Source organism: Triturus cristatus, chromosome 4_2 (assembly GCF_964204655.1).
Source record: "Triturus cristatus chromosome 4_2, aTriCri1.1, whole genome shotgun sequence".
Lineage (NCBI taxonomy): Eukaryota > Metazoa > Chordata > Amphibia > Caudata > Salamandridae > Triturus > Triturus cristatus.
The window spans coordinates 337,057,827-337,078,842 of record NC_140586.1 but is presented as its reverse complement, the minus strand read 5'-3'; the positions used below and the strand labels follow the sequence as shown (position 1 = coordinate 337,078,842).

Genomic DNA, 21,016 nt, shown 5'->3' with positions numbered 1-21,016 from the left:
GTCCTATTTCCCACACATAAATGACTTGATTGTTCTCTTTACTACATAAGATGACTAAGTTTACCACTTGCTCTTGACTGACATGCTGTGATTTGCAGTATATTACCATCCCTTTCCCCCGAATAGAAGGCAGATGTGAGTCAGTTCAAGTAGTTCTTTATAGTCTGCTATTTCTCTGAATTTTTGATGGGATAAATGGGCTATGGTGTTTAAAAATGCAGTGGTTCTGACCCAGTGCTAAAACGGGAGCTGGCAAAGAAGATTCACCCCATTCCTCAGCTACCAATAAAAGATAGACTCCTGGTAATGGAACGTCTTGTGTGGTTAATGTTTATAGGGTAGTCTCTTCCTCCTAGCTCATCAAGTGGTAATATATCCTCTCTGCGGTATGGGCCGACTGTAAGCTCTGGACATATGACCGCAATGGGGCATGGATGGACTCTAAAGGTCTAGGATGAGAGGGCAGAAGCGGCTGCCCATGCACTGGCATGCTGTCCTATTCATATGGTGGGAGGGCAAGGGCCTAATTGCTGGAGGAAGTGGACTACTAACACAGTGGCTCTAGATAAGCACCTCTGCGTCTTGAAGAGGCAGCAGAATTCTGGTCAGAGGTGCTTGTTGCCTGAATGCCAGAGAGGAGGTCCCAAAGATGGCAAACGCTCCGTAGGCAACCCCGTCTCCACCAAGCTAACTTGCATGGAGAAAAGGGTGAGTTTACGCAGGAAAAGAGACAAAAGAGCAACAGGAGAGAGAGGTTAACAAAATAGCAGATGCCAGCCATAGACAAAGATAGAAGAGATAGGGCAAATAAACGAGAAGAAAAAAGCAATAGGACAAAAACGCCTCATTGATAAGGTTTGAGCTATTGAGGCCTAAAAATGGATCGGTTCTATACAGGTAAAGTGGCGATAGGAAAATGGTGGGGGAACATAATCATGTCCGAAGAAGCTAGAGAGATGTAGAATGCATTCATTTATATTACGATGAGAAATGGATATTGCTGTTAGCCATTGTAGGAAATTGTTTTTTGCTGTTTTCCTTATAATTTAGTATTAATATTTACACTCTGGGCATCTGGTATTTGACTTCTGGAATAACTCAATCCCGCTACCGTCTAAAAATGGCTTCAAGTTATTAAATGTCACACTTCGCTATATAAGCTCTAAATGTGCATAAAGAATTTACATATCTGTACTAAGATAAAATATGAAATGGAAGATTGACAGGTATTTACCCCAGTTGTATCTAAATCAAGGACATGTTTAGAAGCACTGAGGGGGTTGGCATGTTTGATTGGATGGATGTAGTCTTGAAAATGAGGCCAAAGACATCTCCTGTACTGGTAGTTGTTCATGTAGTTCTTAATTCACATGCATTATTAAATATCAAACAGTGAATAATACACGTTCTGATCGCTGTCAAAAAGCAAATATTTAAAGTTTGGTTGTTCGGCAATCATCTTTCTATGTAGTCTGTTCTGGAGGACAAGCGCGCCCAAAGTGGCTATAAGTCACACCAAGTTTGAGTGGTTTGATATAATGGAGACAGCTCTTGTGTGTGAGGGGCGTTATTAATTTTTTTGGTTAGATAAGGCATTTTTGTTTTAAAAATCTTTATTCTATCATCAGAACCACGCTTGATGTTTCAAAACGTTGGAAAAACATGTTTCGCTATCACTTAACTTCTTGGTACTCAGTTTACCAACAGTGGACGGGCAAAATTGTGACTTGGCCTTTCTGTGATTCAAAATGTGACCTGTAGATCACAACACGTTAGCCGAAAACATTTAATTCACTGAGATGTCTTGCTATCTTGAACAGACACAAGGCTCTAGTCCATTACAGCTCCCTCTCCAATAACCATCCCTTGCTCGTCCCCCAGCCCATGTTGCCTAGTGATCACCTATATCTGGGCCTCACGGCTGAGGAGTATTAAGTTTATAGCACTGAATACTACTGACCTATACCTGTGTATGTTATGCTTACATTTTGGTTTGCTGGCTTATTTTTAAGTATATGGCTCTAGACTAACATTTTGCTAAAGAAGCCAGTGGCTTCCGAGGCCTAAGTTGCAGGCACTAAGCAACGTTTTTGGAGGTGCCAATGTCAGATGAGTGGGAACGAAGAAATAAAAAATCAAGTCTATACTTGCTTTTGTTACATGTGTTTGCAGTTTTCTCACTTAAGTTGACAGAGTCGCTGGCTACTCCTGTCACTGTTGGAGCTACTTCTTGCACCTAGGCCCCTTGTTTTAGTGTCCATCAATCTGTGTACAGCAAGAATTCACCCTTTTGTTGCTTGCGCCCCACACCCCTCTGCCTGCCTGCTCCTTGCGCCCCACAAACCCACCACCTCTCCTTTGCCCTTCCTGCCCTCGTGTATGGACACCCTCGCACCCGGATCTTACTATTTCCAAAATTTTAAGAAATAAAAATGATTTGTCATTTTTATGCAAATTGTACTAGTGAGTTTCAGTCCCCATCTTGTAAAGCTCTGCATTTTGTTGTGGGGTCACAGCTTCAGTGTTCAACATTCAGTGGAGATCTATAACACCACCCTCCTTGTGACAGGAACAGTGTTAGGTAATATTTTTGAGTTGGTTTAGTTCTATTACATATGTTTAGTGTTTTGCGCTGCCAATATTTTACCTTACCATAATAAGTTTCGTTTTAATGCTATTTTGTAAACACATATGGAATTAAAGACACAAAATAGTGCTTGGGATAGTTACCTGATAATGGCATGTGAATGTGCCCTTTAATAAGCCACAAAATGGGTTTACCTCTTAACTCTAGTTTAAGTAATTTCATACGCTTAAATATACCATATATCATTCATGTTGTGTATGTGTGCTGAATGGAGTGCATTTCCAAACTGATAAAGTTCTTGGTGACTGACAGCTTCTTTATTAGCATCTAATTAAACATCAACAGTTACAAAGTGCATAGACGGCTATATATAGAAACCCTCTTCTAGTCTTATTGCATGTTGTACCACAACTCATTGTGCTTTTCCTCTTCATTTAGAAAGGGATGGGTGACTTAGGAAGTTTTTTTATTTGAGAGGGTCGCAGGATTGCCTAGCATGCGTTGATTCATGCAGTGCACTTACACTGATACAGAGAACGAAATGTAAACTAATTTGAATACTTTTCTTCTTCTTGACTACAGGAATGGGTTACTGCAACAGACATTCGAGTGACATTGAACAGACTGAACACCTTTGGAGATGAAGTGTTTAATGATCCCAAAGTATTGAAGTCGTACTATTATGCGATCTCGGACTTCGCTGTTGGTGGCAGGTAGGTTTCCCAGAAAGCTGGAAACTAGTTCAGGACTTTGTCATTGAGTTTGGTGACTGGTCTGCACACCTATGGATGTGGAGTAATCCAAACAAGACACATCTCATCCTGACCGCCCTGATCAGTGTCTGCAAATGTTTCGTTCTGGGTTTCAAGGCATATTCCTAGTCATTCTGCGGAGATGGGACTCCAGAATGAGTTTGAGATATTACCTCAACTGGAGGCCGAGGCGAGTTGTGTTGTACGTCCCAGTGAATTGATGTGAACTAATTGTGTAAGGCTTTCATGCAGAGGATACCCTTGTTTTCCTTTTTGAAGAATATTTTTGTCACATAGCATGTTTCAAATCCTATATTTAAATTGTGTTGCAAGTAACAGACGAATCCATTCATGTTGGTGATAAATCTTCTATCGAGCTTGACAGTCAAAGGCTGCCAACGAGTGAGGCTGCAACCCTATGACCTTCCGGTTTTATTGACATCTGTGTAGTTGACATAACTGCTTTGCAAGTAAGTATCTTTAGGTGTCTGTTGCCATTCTGGGGGCGGGAGTGTTCCCATGACTTGGATACATAAGCCATGTTGGTCTGGTGATGGACAGTCACTTGTCAGTAGTTGCAAACTGCCTACATTTGCAAAACAATAATGGGGTCCTGTACCCAGTGGAAGCTGCTGCTCTGTGGAGTGATCCAACGTTGTTTGAAGGTCCCGAGACTTGAAACTACACTACTTGCGCCTGAGATTTGTTCTTTTTGATGTAGGTGAGATACTGCAGTGTTATAAATATAATGGACTAAATATTGGATGTCTTTTCTGCAATTACAAAAGACTACCTCACCTCATATTGTTGTTGCCCAGCTTTTGATTGTGAACATTAAATGTGTTTATTACCATCTCTTTGTAGGCTAGGGATCCGCGATTGTAAGGATACAATGTGCTTCTGTTTTAATTGCTTAGATGACCCACTGATGGTTGGGTTTGTCAAAATGATGAAGATTTGTTAACAAAGTGAATCATGAGCTTGGTCATAATCAGTGATTGGCACAACCAGCGCCGTTGTCAAAAGCTATGCTCGATAATATGTAGTTTTTACGTTCTTTCCATTTATTCCTTTGTGTATTAATAGGATTTTAATTATTCAATAAATGCTGCAGTTCTGACTGTGAACGCTCTTTGTATGTGGTAGATAGGTGGACACTCTGGTACCAGTTGTGTGGAGAGGATTTGTATACTGAGGACTGCTGGTCCCTAAAGAGTCTAGAAGCTGAGAAGCGCCGACCATGGGGAAATGTGGGCTGCTGGGTGAGCCTTTCCGCTGGTAGGCTTAAAGCATCCAGTGCACTGGTGTATTGGCGAGAACTCATTGGAACTTTGGTGCTGCTAGACTGGTGTCTTGGGGAGGAACCAGTTTTTGAGAAAGTAATCCCTAAGAATGTTATGAGAGAAAATGTTTTTGTAGGTTTGCACAGTTACGCAATTTGTGGCTACTGAAGGCGGACTCCCCAGCAGTCTCTGTGAGGGCTAGAGGGCTCGGTGCCCTGCTGCCTTCATTTGAGGTGTTTTTCCTTTGGCAAAAGCCGTTTTAAGCTCTTATTGTTATTTTTCAGCTGAGTTAAATTGCATTATAGATTTGAATGCCTTATTCAATATGTATTTCGTCATTTTTCTAAAACGCGTAACTTTTTGGTTTACTTTTGGTAAAGGTAATACTTATGGATGATGTTTGCGGCTTGTTGCTCATTCGTTTTCCGTAGGATTTGTCTTGAAACGGTGGCAGTCCTCTGACGAGTGCCCCTTTTCTGCAAACACCACAGCTCTCGTTTGAAATGCTGCTTCTTTCCTGCATAATGTACCTGGGACAGTTTCCCAAAGATTGATGCAAACCGAGCTTTTTGTCTGTGAAAATAACTTTGAAACGTAAACTGTTACATATTCAAATGTATCTCACCCGGCGTCCTTGGAGGTGCGCTTAACAGGCTTTCCGTTATGCTCACTTCCGATCACTGTAAGGTGTACAAACTTAATTTGACTGACTGCCTCATTTTATTACTCAATCGTCCATCGCCCACTACATGTTATATGCTAAGTATGTTATTCTTTAACTGTTAATCTGCAAAACTATTGTCACAGATACATTATCTTTTTGTGTGTCCTAGACAGTCTGCTGACCGCCTGCTTGTCCTCTCTACCTCCTCCCATCTCTAGGTGTAAGTGCAACGGCCATGCCAGTGAGTGTGTGAAGAACGAGTTTGCGAAGCTGGTCTGCTTGTGTACCCACAACACCGCTGGCGCAGACTGCGACAAGTGTCTCCCGTTTTACAACGACCGTCCTTGGAGGAGAGCAACTGCTGATAGTGCCAATGAATGCCTGGGTATATAGCAATGTCTCCTCCCCGTTTTCGACGTATTATGTTGTGTATGGGGAATGCTGAGGCAGAACAATGCTCCTTGCTGTAAAAGCCTTGTTTTGGACTTGAATGCAGATCACAGTCACACTACAAAGAAATGCTATAAGTTTAGCACTAGAAATATTCTTGAGGGAAAGGGTGCCACCCTAAAGAGGAGGCTTAATGGGTGGGGTCCATATATGGTCCATGGTGATTTTGTTTTATAGGGTGCTCAAGCTAGCTTTTCTAAATTGGCTTGTGTTTTCACTCCCATTCAGCTTGCAACTGTAATGGTCGATCAAGAGAATGCTATTTTGACCCGGAGCTGTACCGAGCTACAGGCCATGGAGGGCACTGCAGTGGCTGCATCGACAACACTGACGGCGCAAACTGCGAGAGATGCCGAGAGAACCACTACCGCCAGGCAAGCGAAGAACCCTGTCTTCCATGCAACTGTAACCCCATTGGTAAGAAAAGATATTAAGGATAGCCTGAATGCTGTCTGCAGTTGTGTTTATGTATTTCTAGAAAATGACCTTGGATATTCCCAGTGCAGAAATGTCCTCATGTTCCTATACTTGCACTTATCTTCTCCCATTGCTAATTAGATGTCAGGATTGTTTTGAAATATTCGAACTAGTAACCTCTTTTCCTCAAAGTAAAAAAAATAAAAAATTTGCAATGATAAAACAAAGAGCACTGCCTTAATGTTCCATGTTGACGCAGAGCCCAATCTAGTATTTAAGAATTAAGAGACTTCTGGCTTCCTTACAGTGTGACTTGCATTTACACCAGTGGCAGCTCCTTCGCTAAGACGGAGGAGCGTCGCTCCACTGTTATTTCAGCAGTGCATAAAAGAGAAATAAAATAATTGGACGTTATCATTTTATTTTTCTATGCAGCACTGTGGGGCAGTGCTGGGCTCTGTGACGCCAGAGCAGAGTGAGGAGTGGTTTCCACTCGAAGTGTGCATGATAGTTTCGCTGGCCCCTTTTGGGCCGGCCCAACCGGGATGTGCACTTAGCGTGTTCTCCTCGGGGCTGTGTTGCACAGCCCCGTGGAGAACATGCCCAGCCTCCAAGGCACTGCCGTAGCAGCCAAACAGGCCGCTCAGACATGACATATGACGCTGCTCATGCAGCGTCGTGATTGGCTTGGAGGGTCTGGAAGGCTGGGCGCTTCCGGTGCTTGCAGCAGATCTGAAGAGGACGGAGGAGAGGCGTGCAGCAGAGAAAGTAAGTTAATTTTTTTAAATCCGCCATACCACCCCCGTTCCCAGGCAGCCGCCACTCTTCAGTATGGACTGGATCTTCTTTCACATACAGATGTGGGGTCCTTGTACGTTCACGCTCTATAGTGTTTTATCTTTTCAACACATTGGACGAAAGTAACTTGCTTAATCTTTCTAATTTTTAAAGTAATTTTCGTTCAATGACCTCCAGCAGTGTATTTGACAATCATCAGAATTATTCATGAGCAATGAAGGACTGATCTATCAGATTTTTACTTGTTAGTCTTCTTATTACCTTCCTTGAGAAATATGAAACTTGATGACCAGGGCAGTTCAATAGATGCAAAGTGATCCAGTGATATGCATGTCAGGTGTTCGCATTCATCTACTGTCTGAGGAAGCTAACCAATTCTGAAAATGTGCATTTCTATATTGTAATAAATGCCTAGCCAATGACAGTCATGAGTGTGGCATTGGGATATCACAGCACTTCAGGGTCACTCGAGAATGAAGCAGGTGACAACTTTTCTTGGGGTCTTGGGACAGATGTGATTACAAGGCAGTGACTTAGATGGTTTGTCATGTTTGCAGTATGTGCTTCTGTAGATAATGAGCTGTGCACACTATGGATATCCAGTATTGGCTTGGATGTTTCAACTTCCTTTTTTTCTCCCCAAAGTTGTAGTGTTAGTTTTGAGGTGACTTATGATGTCACCCCTGAAGCCCATAATGCACTTGGACACAAACTCCACCTCAGTTTTTAGTTTTTCGGCCATCAGGTTCAGGCGTGTTTCCACGTCCCCAATACTGCTGCGCATCGAAAGACATTAATCATGTTGTCGCATAACTAGAGCACCTCATACAAAATAGACATCGAGTATTTGACCGAGAAAATCCAGGAATCATGCCTTCTTTGACCTAACCGTAGCTGAACTGTGTGATGAGCTTAGAGCCAGATCCTATAACGATGACTTATGTGAAGAGAGTATGAAAAACACATTTAAATGTATACCCTTCCTGTTCTAGTAAATTCATGTGATCAAATCAGCATCAAGTCTAAAACTTCCTCCTACCTATGGACCACGACAAGGTTGCCTATTTGACTGGGGTGGATAAAACATTTGGCACTGAAGGGGCACACAATGGGTGCATTATTCCAAGATTCAGGGCCAGGATTGAGTCTTCATCTGGCGCAGTTGGCAAGGACGTCAAAGAACCCAGTTCTGATGATGAAAGGGTAGGTCCTTTTGGTAGTCTGGATGACCATCAGAAGTCCCTTGTATGTAGCCTCCCATGACTCTAGAGTGATCAGTCTCCGGGGCCCCTCCCAAAATCTGCATCTGCACCCACGACTTTGCCAACACCTCGATGTTCTGGGACAGATACAGAGAACCAACCAAAGCTTCCCTTGGCCTTAAATAGACAGAGGTCACAGACACGAGGAGATGCCCTCTGGGGAGTGACCTCTGCTCTAAACCACATACAAAGGAGCCCCTTTCGGTGCTGACCACATCATCTGAAAACTGTTCGATGTTGAAAAAACACTCTGTCCCAGAAGAACCTCAAATCAAAGACATAAGGCCTCAGAGCCAAGAATGCAACAAACTGGCATCAGCACCTCCTAACCCAGGAACCAAAGAAGGCAGCAGCCTAGATCCGAGACAGAGGACTGTAGAGTTCTGTTCTAAAACTGAGCATGTAGTATCATGACCCCCTTCCAGCACCACTCCAACACACAAGCAGCATAGACTAACATTTGAGGATGCTATATCGCCACCTAAGTCGCAAACAGGCGAACAACCCACACCACCTGTATTTAGCAACTCAGACCAATATATAAATGCAGACCATTGTCACATTTACAATTTCTGTGAAGTCTGATTCACTGTTTAGCAGGATGATGCCTGACAGTATTAGAGTTTATCACCAAGAAGACTCCTTTGCGCCAAAATTTAGAAGGAGCTTAAACCATTTAAAAAACAGCTTACTACCTGATTTTTTACTAATGTTAAAGGCCATGCTGAAGAAAATGTTAGATCCGCTGAAATCCAGGGTAGTAATGCCTTGAATATGGAACTCAAACCAACACAAGAAGATACATTATTTATAAGAGGTGACATGCTCCTAGCCGTACTGAGAGGACGTAATGTTGGTGGATCCTAAATGGTGGATTAAAAAAAAAAAAGTTGCTGGGCAAGTTGTTTCTTGACCCACATCCTCAAGTGATTATCAGTAGACTCATCCCTCATGGGTTCAGGAGCCCACGTGATCACCGTAGCAACTCAAGGCTAACGGTCAACAAAGGAGCAGCTCCATCACATCAGTGTGCAGTAGTTAACGGTATAGCAAATAGCCCTGCATGATTTTCAAAGCAAATTTGCAACAAGGTAGTGCTTATTTTGCACAGGCATGACAACCATGTATTATAGTCAGAAGCAGTTTGGCACCCAATTAGTCAATCATAAATATTTATTTCAGAAAACAATTTCCATAGAAAATGCAATGAATAAATACCTGAGGCATTCAAAAAAATCTAAAAATTGAAGAAATTACCATCTCCACCACTTGAATCGAAGAGCAGTATACATCCCCCCCCCCGTTTGCTGCCGTATAAGTCTGCAAACCCACGTTTGGCATAAAAAATCTTCAGTAAGGTTTGGATTGGTCTGTTCACAAGCCTGGTGGCAAAATCGAAGAGTGCACCCACTGTCCTCCTAAAAAGTGACAGTTTAACCAAAATCAGAGGTGACCAGGATCCTTTCTGATCAAACAGAACCCCCCCCCCCTCCCCCCCACCCCCTGCGAGTGATGGCAAAGCGTTCTGTATAATCCCTATTTCCACCATACCTAACGCACACAAACTTATTCAAATACAGGTCAGGCAGGAAATAAAGAACTAAAGAATAAATCCTGAGGGATCATTAAAGGCCAAAGTTTGTTTCTATCCACATTGTCAAACGCAGAAGTGATATCCATAAACATCATATGGCTACTGCTAGGCCTAGCCACAGTGACCTTATTGATTATAAGATTTAAGTTCAAACCCTGAACAATAGTGCTTTTCCTTGGTCTAAAACAATATTGAATATCGTAAAGAATGCGATTCTGCTCCGTCCTCTCTTGAAGACTCGGATGACTCTCCCAACAATCTTGAGAGTTGAATCCAGGAATGATATTGGCCTATAAAACTTTGGGTCTGACTTGACTCCCTTTTTAAAGATGGGAATAATCCGAGTGCGACCATGTGAAGGGGATCCCAGTTTTAACGACTGCACTCAAAATCCTAGTGAGAAGAGGTGCCCACAGATTAGCATTCAACTTGAATAAATCAGCGGGAACCCCATCAGGGCCAGGGGCGGTATTTCTGCTAATATGCCCAATCGCATCTCTGACTTCCCCTAATTTGAACCGAAGGTTAGTGTAGTCCGAAACAGTGAGACTCCTCTCTCAATCCCTCAATCCATAAATACCTCTAAAGTGAGCCACCAAATTGTCGGGGGGCTATAAAATAGTGGAGGGCCAGGGAAACATTACTAGAACCAGCATTTGCAGTGCAATAGGTCTCGCATTTGATAATAGCTTAAATTCTCGCAAATATGAGACCTATTGAATTGCAAATATTGTTTCCAAGAGGCCCATGCCACGCTTGCACTTAATAGAGGCCATACCCCTTTCTTTAGACAAGCCGTGTTTAAAGAAAGGGGCGTGGCCTCTATTAAGTGCAAGCGCGGCATGGGGTGCTTGGTAACAACCCACAAAAATATTTGTAAACCAATAGGTGTCGCATTTGTGAGAGTTTAAGCTATTGTCGTTTACAATGGCAATAGCTCAAACTCTCCTACATGTGAGACCTATGGCATTGCAAACAAGCGGCCACCATTGTCCTGGCTGCTTGGAAAGTGCACATGGCACGCTGAATGTAAGGAAAGCACGTCGTGCCTGCAGTAGGGCAAAACCCATGAAAGAAAATAGTGCTTACAGAGTAAATAACACAGACCGTGTAACAACGAAGTGAAAAGGCCAGCCCTCCTGGGAGTTTACAAATGAAGACAAGGCTGTCATGGGGGGGGGCGGGTCTAACGAGCCGATTACCGAATCAGAAGCCAGCATTTACAAAGGACAAAGACACAAGCTAATGAAAAATATGGGCGTAGAGTGGCCTGAGATTCAAGTGCATGATCTAATACAGCTTGCCTCGCAGAGCAGTGCATGCGCTGGCGAGGCTCGACCGAAAAAACAGGACATTTACAAACTCCAGCACGTTAGTCCTTTGGGTTTTAGGGTCATATTTTAACTGCTCTGCCAGTACAAGTGTTGTTTTTGTTTATCATAGCATTGGCTCAGCATTGTTTGAATGCCATTTATTCTGCAATGCTCCGTCCGAGTTTCTAACCTCTACCACCGCCTATAGTAAGCTGTGACTGCATGCTCTTGCTATCTAGAGTCAGGTGCCGAAAGGGAGTAACTTAGATATGCAATCTGAGTGTAATCTTGTTGGTGGCCTTTGGGACACCAGTGGTAAATATTTCCCACATTGGATATTGACTGGAAAAAACGATTTCCCCAGGACCTTTAGAAAAGCCAACACACGTCCTGTTCATCAACTCAGCTGGTTCTTCGGATGACACCTGTGACTGCTATTTCCACAGTGCTACTTGTCACACGAAAAGTCAGGGCTGAAAACATGGTGTCCTGCTGAGTAGGCACAGCTAACCAAATAAAAATGACCCGGAGTAGTGGAAAGTGAGAGGAATTTTTGAACATGCAAACACATTTGACATTTCACTCAAAATTCTACATAAAATATCGAGGATTTTTATTGGTAGCGAAAGTGGTTCTTAGAAATAGGGTTATTTTTTTGGCAGGTGCTGAATTTATTTATCAAGTATGCACCCTGTGAATACTGATGGTCCTGTTATTAGTGCATCCTGTTATGAGAATTGTTCGCATTTTAATGTTCAGAGGACCCAGTAAAAACCAAGAACATTCAATCTGACAATCACTGTTGCCTTCTTTGCAAATACGGATACCCTCAAACTATTTAGTTTAAAGCACCGATATAACTGATGGTGGGGGAAACTGGTGGTGGCATAGCGGGGGAAAAAAGAGCAACTTGGATAGAAGCGCAGTCTTAGCACCTCCTGCAGTTGCGTTTTGCTGAAACTGCAAGATGGGGCGAACAGAAGACTTAATGAACGAGCAGGCTTTTCTTTACTTCAGTGTGTGTGCCTGTTTTGGAGAAACGTATGTGGCGACCTTATTCCAACACCTTTCTTAATATGAAGGTGAGTGGAGGGAGATCTTCACAAGTACACGTGCAAAGTAAGGTGATTTCTGTGGCAGATCCTAGATTCATTGCCCTGTTGTAAATAAACCATCATAGTTACTAGTTTGAGTACCTCAAATGTCTGTTGATGAGCTCTTTAATCTCTGTCTGCTCAGGGTCTCTCAGCACACAGTGTGACAACTACGGGCGATGTAGCTGTAAACCAGGAGTGATGGGCGAGAAATGTGACCGATGCCAGCCCGGGTTTCACTCTCTCACAGAGGCCGGCTGCAGGCAAGTAGATAACTTAAATTGTTTGTGTATTAAGGTATACTCTGTGTAGGATTTCTTGGGAGTGTTCCAGCCTTACTTTTGTGAATGTCATCTTCCAAAGAACTGTTCTCCTTCCCTGCTGGATGTGGACCTAACGTGAGCCTAGTCTCCTGTGTTAAATCAGAAAAACTGCAGTTTTGGTAAGAGTTTGCATTCTTGCCAGGATTCAGATTTTACCTGCAGTTCTAGCCATAGGTAAACCCACATAGACTTACTCCTCTGCCCATAAACCTTTATCTTTAAAAATCACAACACAAGTGAAATAAACAATGTTATGTATATTTGTGAAGTGCACTAGCACCCCAAGGGCATCCTGGTGCTGAGCAGGTGGTTGTGTGTGTGTGTGTGTGTGTGTGTGTGAAAAGTCTAACCCTGCCTATGGTAGGTTAGTTAACTAAAAAGCCAAGTCTTCAGCTTCTTGTGGAATTCATGAAGAGCGGAAGCCCTGGTGAGGAGAAAGAGGCCATTCCACCCTTAAGGAGCAATGTAAGGGAATGCGTTGTATGGTCATCCCCGAGATTTTCGACTGATGCTGCTGTGTTTTTTTACTCTGAATGCACTGAGGCCTTCTAGCCGTACCTCGGTACCCAGGGCATGTAAGTTAGAGGGGTACCCCAAGGCTTGCAGCACTTGTTGTGCCACCGTAGATGTCCCCTTAGTAAAACAAGTCCCCGAGTTTGCCACTGCAGACTGGCAGAGCAATCGTACACTGTGTAGGAAACTGGGCTTTTGTTGGAGTTGTCCCACCGCACCCACCAACACGTTTTGCTCTCTTTTTACTGCTGGATGCTGATTTGCACTGAGGCCTGCTAACCAGACCTTCATACCAGTGCTCCTTTTTTAAAACAAAGAGGTCTCGTTCTACAATTGTCAAAATACTTTAGTACCCCTGTAAGTCCCTAGAAAATGGTATCCCTGGTGCCTAGGGCATGAGTACTTAAGAGGGTCCCTAAGAGCTGCAGCAAATCTTATACTACCCTATGGGACCCACAATCAACTTCCACACTGACTGCCATTGCAGTGTGTGTGACATGGTGCAAACCATGTCTGAAAACATGACATGGGTGTGCCATGCCATATACACTGCATGGGCTATATTGCCACCCCAACAGCATGCCTTGGAGCCCTAAGACAGGCTGTGGTATAGTATGTGAAGACATACCTGCATGAGCAGATATGGCCCTGTAATGTCTACTTCCATTGCTGGATATTACAAGTGAGCAGGGAAGCAATCTTAAGGTATGTACTGGTCACTGGTCAAAACGAGTTTTCGAGCCACAGAATGACTTTGCTGAAACCTATGGTGTTTGGTATCAAACAACATCTATTAATAAACCCACACTGATTCCAGTGATGGATTTTTTTTAAAATACATGCACCCTTAGCGGTACCCCCTGGTCCCTTCTAGTGTGTTGGCTGACTTGTCCTGCCCAGCCTGCCGCTACAGACTAGTTTCTGAGCACTAGGGGGTGAGAGCCCCGCTCTGAGGTAAAAAAAACAAAAAAAACATGCCTTCTCTGACAGGAGACACTTACACCTCCTTCTAACAGGATGGCTAGTTAATTAGCATGTCAAGGCAGGGGACTTCATACAGCTCACCGCCTTTGATATGGGAGCTTTGCTTCCCCCAGGCCTGGAGGATGCCACCACCTGCCCTGGTGCCCATTTGGCACCAGGACAGGTGGGGAAATGTCAGGAGGCGTGTTGCACTGCAAGGCTGGACACGCCTCTAGAGTGGGCATCCTTAAGTGAACCCGAAAGAAAGGATTCCCCCATCTTGAGTGTGGTGGAATTTGGAACACTGGGAGGGGTGATGCCTACTCCCCACAGGAAGTGGTCACCTAGGGGGTGTAGTGATACCAAGGGTAAGTAGCCCATTGGCTACTACCCTTCATTCCACTTAATGCCCCTAAATTTAGTATTTAGGTGGGCCCCTGCCACCAGGAAATAAGATTAGATTACAGGAAACCGAGGAAGAAAGGAAGACTACCAAAGAGGTTGAAGACTTGCATCACCAAAGATTGACGTAAAACCTTGCGAGGCTGCTTGCACTTTGACCATCGCTAGGACTTACTAAGCCAAGAGCTTGATATCTTTCCCAAAACACTTGGAGAACTGCCTAGCACCTCAACAACAAGAAAAAATCTCTCTTAGAGAAGAGGAGCTGCTCCTTACCATGTTGCTGGCCATTGGGCCCACTGAAGGAGCAACGTGACAAGTTAAGGTTTTGTTGCTCCAGGAGGTCAGATCCATCTCCTTGACAAGTTGAGACGCCAGGACCCCCAGGAGCTGCACTGCTTAAATGCCCAGGGTACCAGAGCATTTGCAGCAACCAAGGCTTGTTGGTGGTCCAGTCCGGACTCCGACAGCACAAAGACCGATCTACCTTCAAGGGATATCAGGATCCACAAGGCCAGCACCAAGAGTGTCCCTGCTGCCCCGTTTCCCCTCTTCACCAGGTCACTATAAACTGAGAGTCTCTGACCGCGACAACCCGACGCCTCAAAACACCCATGCACCTGAGCCCCGCAGCCAGAGTCTGAGGAATCCGATGGCGCCAATGGGATCCCAAGACCCTCAAAAGCTGAGCCCACTCTTGGGTTTGGCCAGACTGGTCTCCTAGTCACCACCTGCGGCCTCTTCCCTTGCAGCTTGCATGCTCCCGTGAGGGAGAAAACGACAGTCAGCATGGCATCATGACTGTGTGCCATGCCACTTAACACTGTCTGAGGGCATAGCTAAGTCACCCCTCTACCAGGCCTCACAGCTCTAAGGCAGGGTGCACTATCCCACAGGTGAGGGCTTATCTGCATGAGTAGATATGTCTCTACAACATTAAGGTCCATTTCCTAATATTGTAAGGGCCAGTGAATCCATATAGAGTACATGGGCTGGAAACTCGACAACTGGAGTTCCACTGCATCATGACGGCTTCACTGAACCTAGGAGTGTTTGGTACCAAACTACTCCTCTGAATAAACCCACTCTGATGACCGTGTACGATTTATTATACAATATACCCACCGGGCAACTCAGAGGTGCCTCCTGAAAACCTACCAACCCTGATGTGGTCTCTGGTGGTGGCTGGCTGCCTACAGCTGGTCAGATGTGTTTTTGGGCCCCTGGGTAGAGAGCCCCTGCTCTCTGGGACCAGAAACAATGCACGGCCTGAGCAGAGGTGTCTTGCCTCCTCCCACAGGATGGGCCTGAAGAGGGAACCCCTCAGCCTCTGCTACTAGCAGCAGATGCAGCCCCTGGTTTACACTCCTGCTTTGGTCGGGAAAGCGACAGAATGTTTTTTTAAGAATAGATGGTGTGCCCACCTTTGCCCCTAAGGGGATGGAGGCAAGATAAAGCACAATTTACGTCTCTGCCATCTTGAAGATGGAGGGAGAACTCCTCCAATCGGGGCAAAGTTTATGGAGGGTGGCATAATGAGTGTAGTCACCTCAGGTAAGGTGCCTATTGGCCCTACCTGCTACTCTCCTGCAACGCATCCCAAATTTAATATTTAGGTGCCTCCCCCCCCCCCCCCCAACCTAGAAACTAGATCTGCGACAACCTATGAAGGAAGATAATGATCCTGCAGAGAAGACTGAAGACAACTGCCTTGTCCCCAGCCCTACCGGCCTGTCTCCATCTTTGACGAACCTGCGGCCTTTCTTGCAGCCATTGACTTCTGAAATCCCTAGGAGGACTGCTGCCTTCAACAAAGGCTCCAATCTCCCATGGACAGCAGACCTGTCCCGAAGAAAACTGCAACAAAGACTCCAGATCCCGGCAGATCTGCAAGCCCTGCCCACTCTGCATCCGATGCCTGAGTCTGTGTATCCCAACTGACCAGTGAAGTGTCCCTATTGACCAGGACTCACAACCCAGCATTGGCCGACCTCTCCTGGCCCCCACTACTGTGCCTTCACAGTGAATCTGAAGACCTCCCTCCCCACCCCCAACCGTCCGGGAAAGATTTCCGACGTCTAAAGGCACCCCTGCACCGCAGCTCCCAGGCTTTGGTGAGCTTAACCAGCAGTGCCCCTGCGATTCTCCCCCCCCCCCCCCCCCCCAAACCTCAACTTACCTCTTCTGTCGCTGGTGTTGTGTGTTTCCATCTTGCTTCCGGCCTCCCCTGTGCCGCTGGTGGTGTTTGATTCTGCTTTGTGCCATGCCCCCCCTCAGCCCCCTGTGCTGGTCCCAAGTCCCAAAGCTTGGCCCTTGCAACCGTTCCCCTACCTACAAGCCAAGTGGCTCCAGTCACCGCCTATCTCCGTTGAAAAGCATTGGGCCGAACTCTGATTTTGAGTTCTGAACCCAGCTGCCTCTGTGCTACTGGTGGGTCAGTTTTGGTACTCATTTGACTTCTGGCCCTTGCTGTGTTTTGAATCCGAAGACTAGATTTGTAACGTGCTGTATTTATTTACCTGTGTAACCGCAATTTTGTTTTCCCCATAGGGTAACATTGGACTGTGTTGAAAAACTTGTGTTGAGTTTTCAAAGTGGGAAGTATTTTTAATTAAAAAGGTACTTACCTTATTTCGAATAACTTGGTCTTAAAATACCTCTTTTTTTCATCTAGTTTGTCTGTAGCTATCAGTCAATTCTTGAACCTTGGTGCTTTTCGGGTGAACGTGTGCTCTATAAGTAGTTCATATGATATGCCCTTCAACTTAAGTTACTGGAATTGTGTTGGCAAATGTGCTCTACAGTTTTCTTGAAATGTTATTACCTAGCAAAACGGATTGTGTAAACGTGAGGAATTTTGTTTCAACTTATCTACTTTCTAAATTGAGATTACCTTTTGATTTGATTTCTAATTCTCTATTTGTGCAGGCCATGCTCCTGTAACCCAGCTGGAAGCACTGATGAGTGTAATGTTGATACTGGACGCTGTAACTGCAAAGATAACGTAGAGGGCTTCAGCTGCGAAAGGTGAGTCCGCTTACTGGGTACTTGGGTTTTTTAAATCTATTGAGTTGTTTGATGGATGCAATAAGTCCTTGGCATCTGTATTTTGGCTCCTTAATGCTATTACTTTTTGTAACCTCAATAATACAAAAGTGGCATCTTTGTGCTAGACTTTGAGATGAAATCAGTGGTTTGCAGAGTTTAAGAAATGGTAGCATGAATGATATTACACACTGGAATTCCATTATCCTAGTTTGTAGCACAAAAGACCTCCCCTGGCCAGCATGTCCTACTTTTCTGTATTTAAGCAGCAACACCCAAATTAAACTAAAATATTTTAGCCTGTGGTCAACCTTCTGTTAATTTTGTATTCAAGATGCTAGCTGCTACAGCTCGATAAATGGAATTTAGATCTCAGATATTGCCAAGTTATATGCATTTTGCAGTGTGCACTTAAGTTCTCTGAAACCTACTTCCAACTTCTTTTAACTTTATTGAGAGTATTAGATGAGTTTAGTATATTTGCTTTGCGTACCTGTCCTGTGGAGCGTTTGACCTTCGTTATTCGTTAATTTGTAAAAGAGAAGCCTTCTTTTGTGACCCTATTAGAGTAAATGTAAATTGCTGATTTTTTTTCTGTTTTGTAGGGAAGACTTTGTGGTCTCATAACCTTTCAGGTGTTCTTTATATGGCAGAAAAAAATGGCTTCTAATAATTGTATTTTATTAGGCCTATCCATTCCGCCTTGTACTACACTGTTTCAAAAATTTCAAGAAACAAGCTATAAATGTTAGTCTAGGAGAATTTCAGAGTAGAAGATTTGTCGATACTTTAACGAGTGCAGCACATACATCCTTGGGACTAGAAATCATAAAGACAGAAGACAAACTAAAAAAGCAACAGGAGGAAACACTGACTGGCAGGCAGATCTTCAGGGTGTCCGTTGTTCATCGCAGATAGATGAGATGGCCATACCATTGTTTTGGACCCAGCTATTGGAACTCTGTCTCCACAGCCGGTGCTCTTAAATCAAGGAATTAAGAACCAGCAAGTCGAAATTAGTGTAACTTGTTGCAGTGTGCAACTTTTACAAAGCTGCCACCTTGAAAGGAGAAGCTGCCTTTGAAGGGCAGATGTCACACTAGGGAAGAGGGCTGTCCCATTGTTTAGACAGGCTGGCACGGAAGGTAGAGGAACAGTTGCCAAATCGTTTTCCCTAGGGGGTAAAGCCCTAAGGTAGTGGGATAGTGAGATCTGAACACAGAGAGAGCGGTCTCGCCATCTTTGGAGTAGGCAGAATTGTGCATCCCGGGATAGCCAGATACCACACTCCGCAGGAAGTAGTCACCAGGAGGGAGGGAACCTGGTAGCCCATTGGCTACCAACTGCATCCTTCCGTGCATGCATTTTCCAAGCATAAAATGGGCAAATTGCCTGAAACTTCTTTTGTAATTCATTGATATTATCCCTGCCTTGGGCAAGTTATCTTGTAGCAGCGGACCTCTTCTTCCTTAAATTACTGTGCCTGCCGTGTCCAGGGAAAAAGCTGTCTTCAGAGCCCAGCAAAGTTTTAAAAAGTGTACGGAAATTCTGACTGGCCTTCTGCTCGCAGCACAGGGATACAACTGGAGATGCCTGCTGGGGCCAGTTGGCAGCCCAAAGCCTTCAAGCTGCTACCTCCGTCGCCGTGCAGCACCAAGGACCAAGACCCAATGCATAAAGTTGCACTTGAGTTCGCTGAGCCCAGGAGTGCTGTCGGAGAGTTGCTGGGACCCTCCAAAGGCGAACTACTGACCTAGGAAGGATTGGCCTGTGACTGCGACACAGGGCGTCTTGTAGTTTAATGGCGACGCAACTTCAGCTCGAACAGAAAGGACCTTGTGGGACATCAATCCAGCACCATCTTCGTGGACCAAGGAGTACCTGCAGGAAGTATCCATCGACAGACTCCCATCCACAGCATCTTTCGAGTGTCTTCAGCATTCTTCATCACTTGCATCAGGATCACTTCGTAGGAATCCATTACAACGCTGATAAAGTGCCCTTTCTTGAAAAAGTTTTTAAGTGTCTGAATTTTTGAATTTGCCATGGCTTATTCGCAGTTGAATGAAAACATTTTGATTTATTACATGGAAAATACATGCCTCTGGAACCCTCTGGTGATAATTTTTCGTCCCAGTGTCTAAAGTTGGAACAAAAAAAGTCTATTTTTATAAATTTGTGTTGAATTTCTTGCATGTTGTTTTGATTTCTTCTTCAATTGTTTTGGTGCTGTTTAAGTGCTTTACACTTCTTCCTCTGTGTAAGCCTTGCTGCTCAGTGCCACACCTACATGGGGTTAGGCTGAGGGTTTGACCGATGAAACCTACTGGAACTAAATGGGTTGGTAAGTGTTTTACACAGTGAGGTCGCACAGCCACACCATAAAATACACCCCATTTACTCACACTTTAATAGTTAGATCTGTTTTTGTGCCCTTTAGCTGACCTTCCAAACCTGCTTCTCGGGATTTTGTCTTCATGATTGCAGTTTGTTATTAATTTCTGTGGGTTACCGGGCAACGGGATCAAGAAATGTGATATGTTATGTGTTCTGTTATAGACCATTTGTATAGCACACATTCACCAAAAGGTCTCTTGGCGCAAAATGTGTAACTCCTGCTAAAATTGCTTTCAAGGGCCCTCAATCCCTCCACTGAATTATTTCATTATGCCAGTTGCTGCTTGTCACTCCTGCTGGCACATTGTCTCAAACGCGCTGACTAAGCACCTCATTCAACTCTGTTATCCCACAGTCCTCAGAGGTAAAAGCAATCTCCCATACTGTTTCAGTTCAAGTTTTGGTTGCGTTATCACCTAAGAATGTGAAGGTCCCCGGGTCTCCGTCATGGCAATGCCCACCAGCTGGTTACAGACCCTCACACCCTGCTCAACACCTCCCTTAGTAGCACTATTACCCTGGCTGTAACCCTGACCACCCTTTACCCAACCTGGGTGGACTAAGCCCTCACTCACCGGTGGCCTCCTCTGCTGTGTGCAGTCAGGGTAAAAGAGCCGACTGTGCTTGAACAGAAAGTAGGCTACTCAGTCAAGGGGTAGGTGCGGCGCCAGGGTGAGCGGTCAGAACCGAGGCTGTCCAAAGCACCAACACGGCTGAACTTGTCCTTTCGCCCTTCGGCTATTCTGCCGGGGACCAGGTCCAGATATGAGACTGAAATACATTTTCCAGTATTCTCTCCTCGTTTTCTCCAAGTCCAAGGCCGGTGGAGCCGATATTTCAGCACCGGTTCAACTTCTGCTCAGCCCTGCTTCCTAGCTACAGAAGCAGTCTGGTGGCAGTATGGTGACCTGTGGACTGAGTGAGCAACTAATTCCATCTCCCATGGGACCAGTGTTAGACCTGGTCAATTCTGTTCAGCTGCATCCCCAGCCCTTGGTCTCTTCAAATCGTGTTTTGGCATTGGTAAAAAACCACGATGTAACGCGCTGAATTGTCTCCGACACTCCACCTCAATAATGAGGACATTCTCTCTGGAGTTGTGGGCCTCAAAATGCTAAATGGTCAGAGCATGCCATGCCTTAACTGACCACCTAGCTTT

General features: G+C 44.7%; 2 protein-coding genes across 2 annotated transcripts in view; one reads left to right on the top strand and one right to left on the bottom strand.

The window, feature by feature from the left end:
* Positions 1–21,016, bottom strand: part of LOC146833833 (uncharacterized) — a 338,179-nt gene that overhangs the window by 83,837 nt on the left and 233,326 nt on the right. The window lies entirely within an intron of this gene.
* Positions 1–21,016, top strand: part of LAMC1 (laminin subunit gamma 1) — a 329,476-nt gene that overhangs the window by 163,191 nt on the left and 145,269 nt on the right. Inside the window, exons 3-7 of the mRNA XM_085601731.1 lie at positions 3,170–3,300; positions 5,505–5,671; positions 5,965–6,153; positions 12,360–12,477; positions 17,344–17,442. Coding sequence (XP_085457857.1) covers positions 3,170–3,300; positions 5,505–5,671; positions 5,965–6,153; positions 12,360–12,477; positions 17,344–17,442 — 704 coding nt within the window. The remainder of the gene's footprint in view (positions 1–3,169; positions 3,301–5,504; positions 5,672–5,964; positions 6,154–12,359; positions 12,478–17,343; positions 17,443–21,016) is intronic.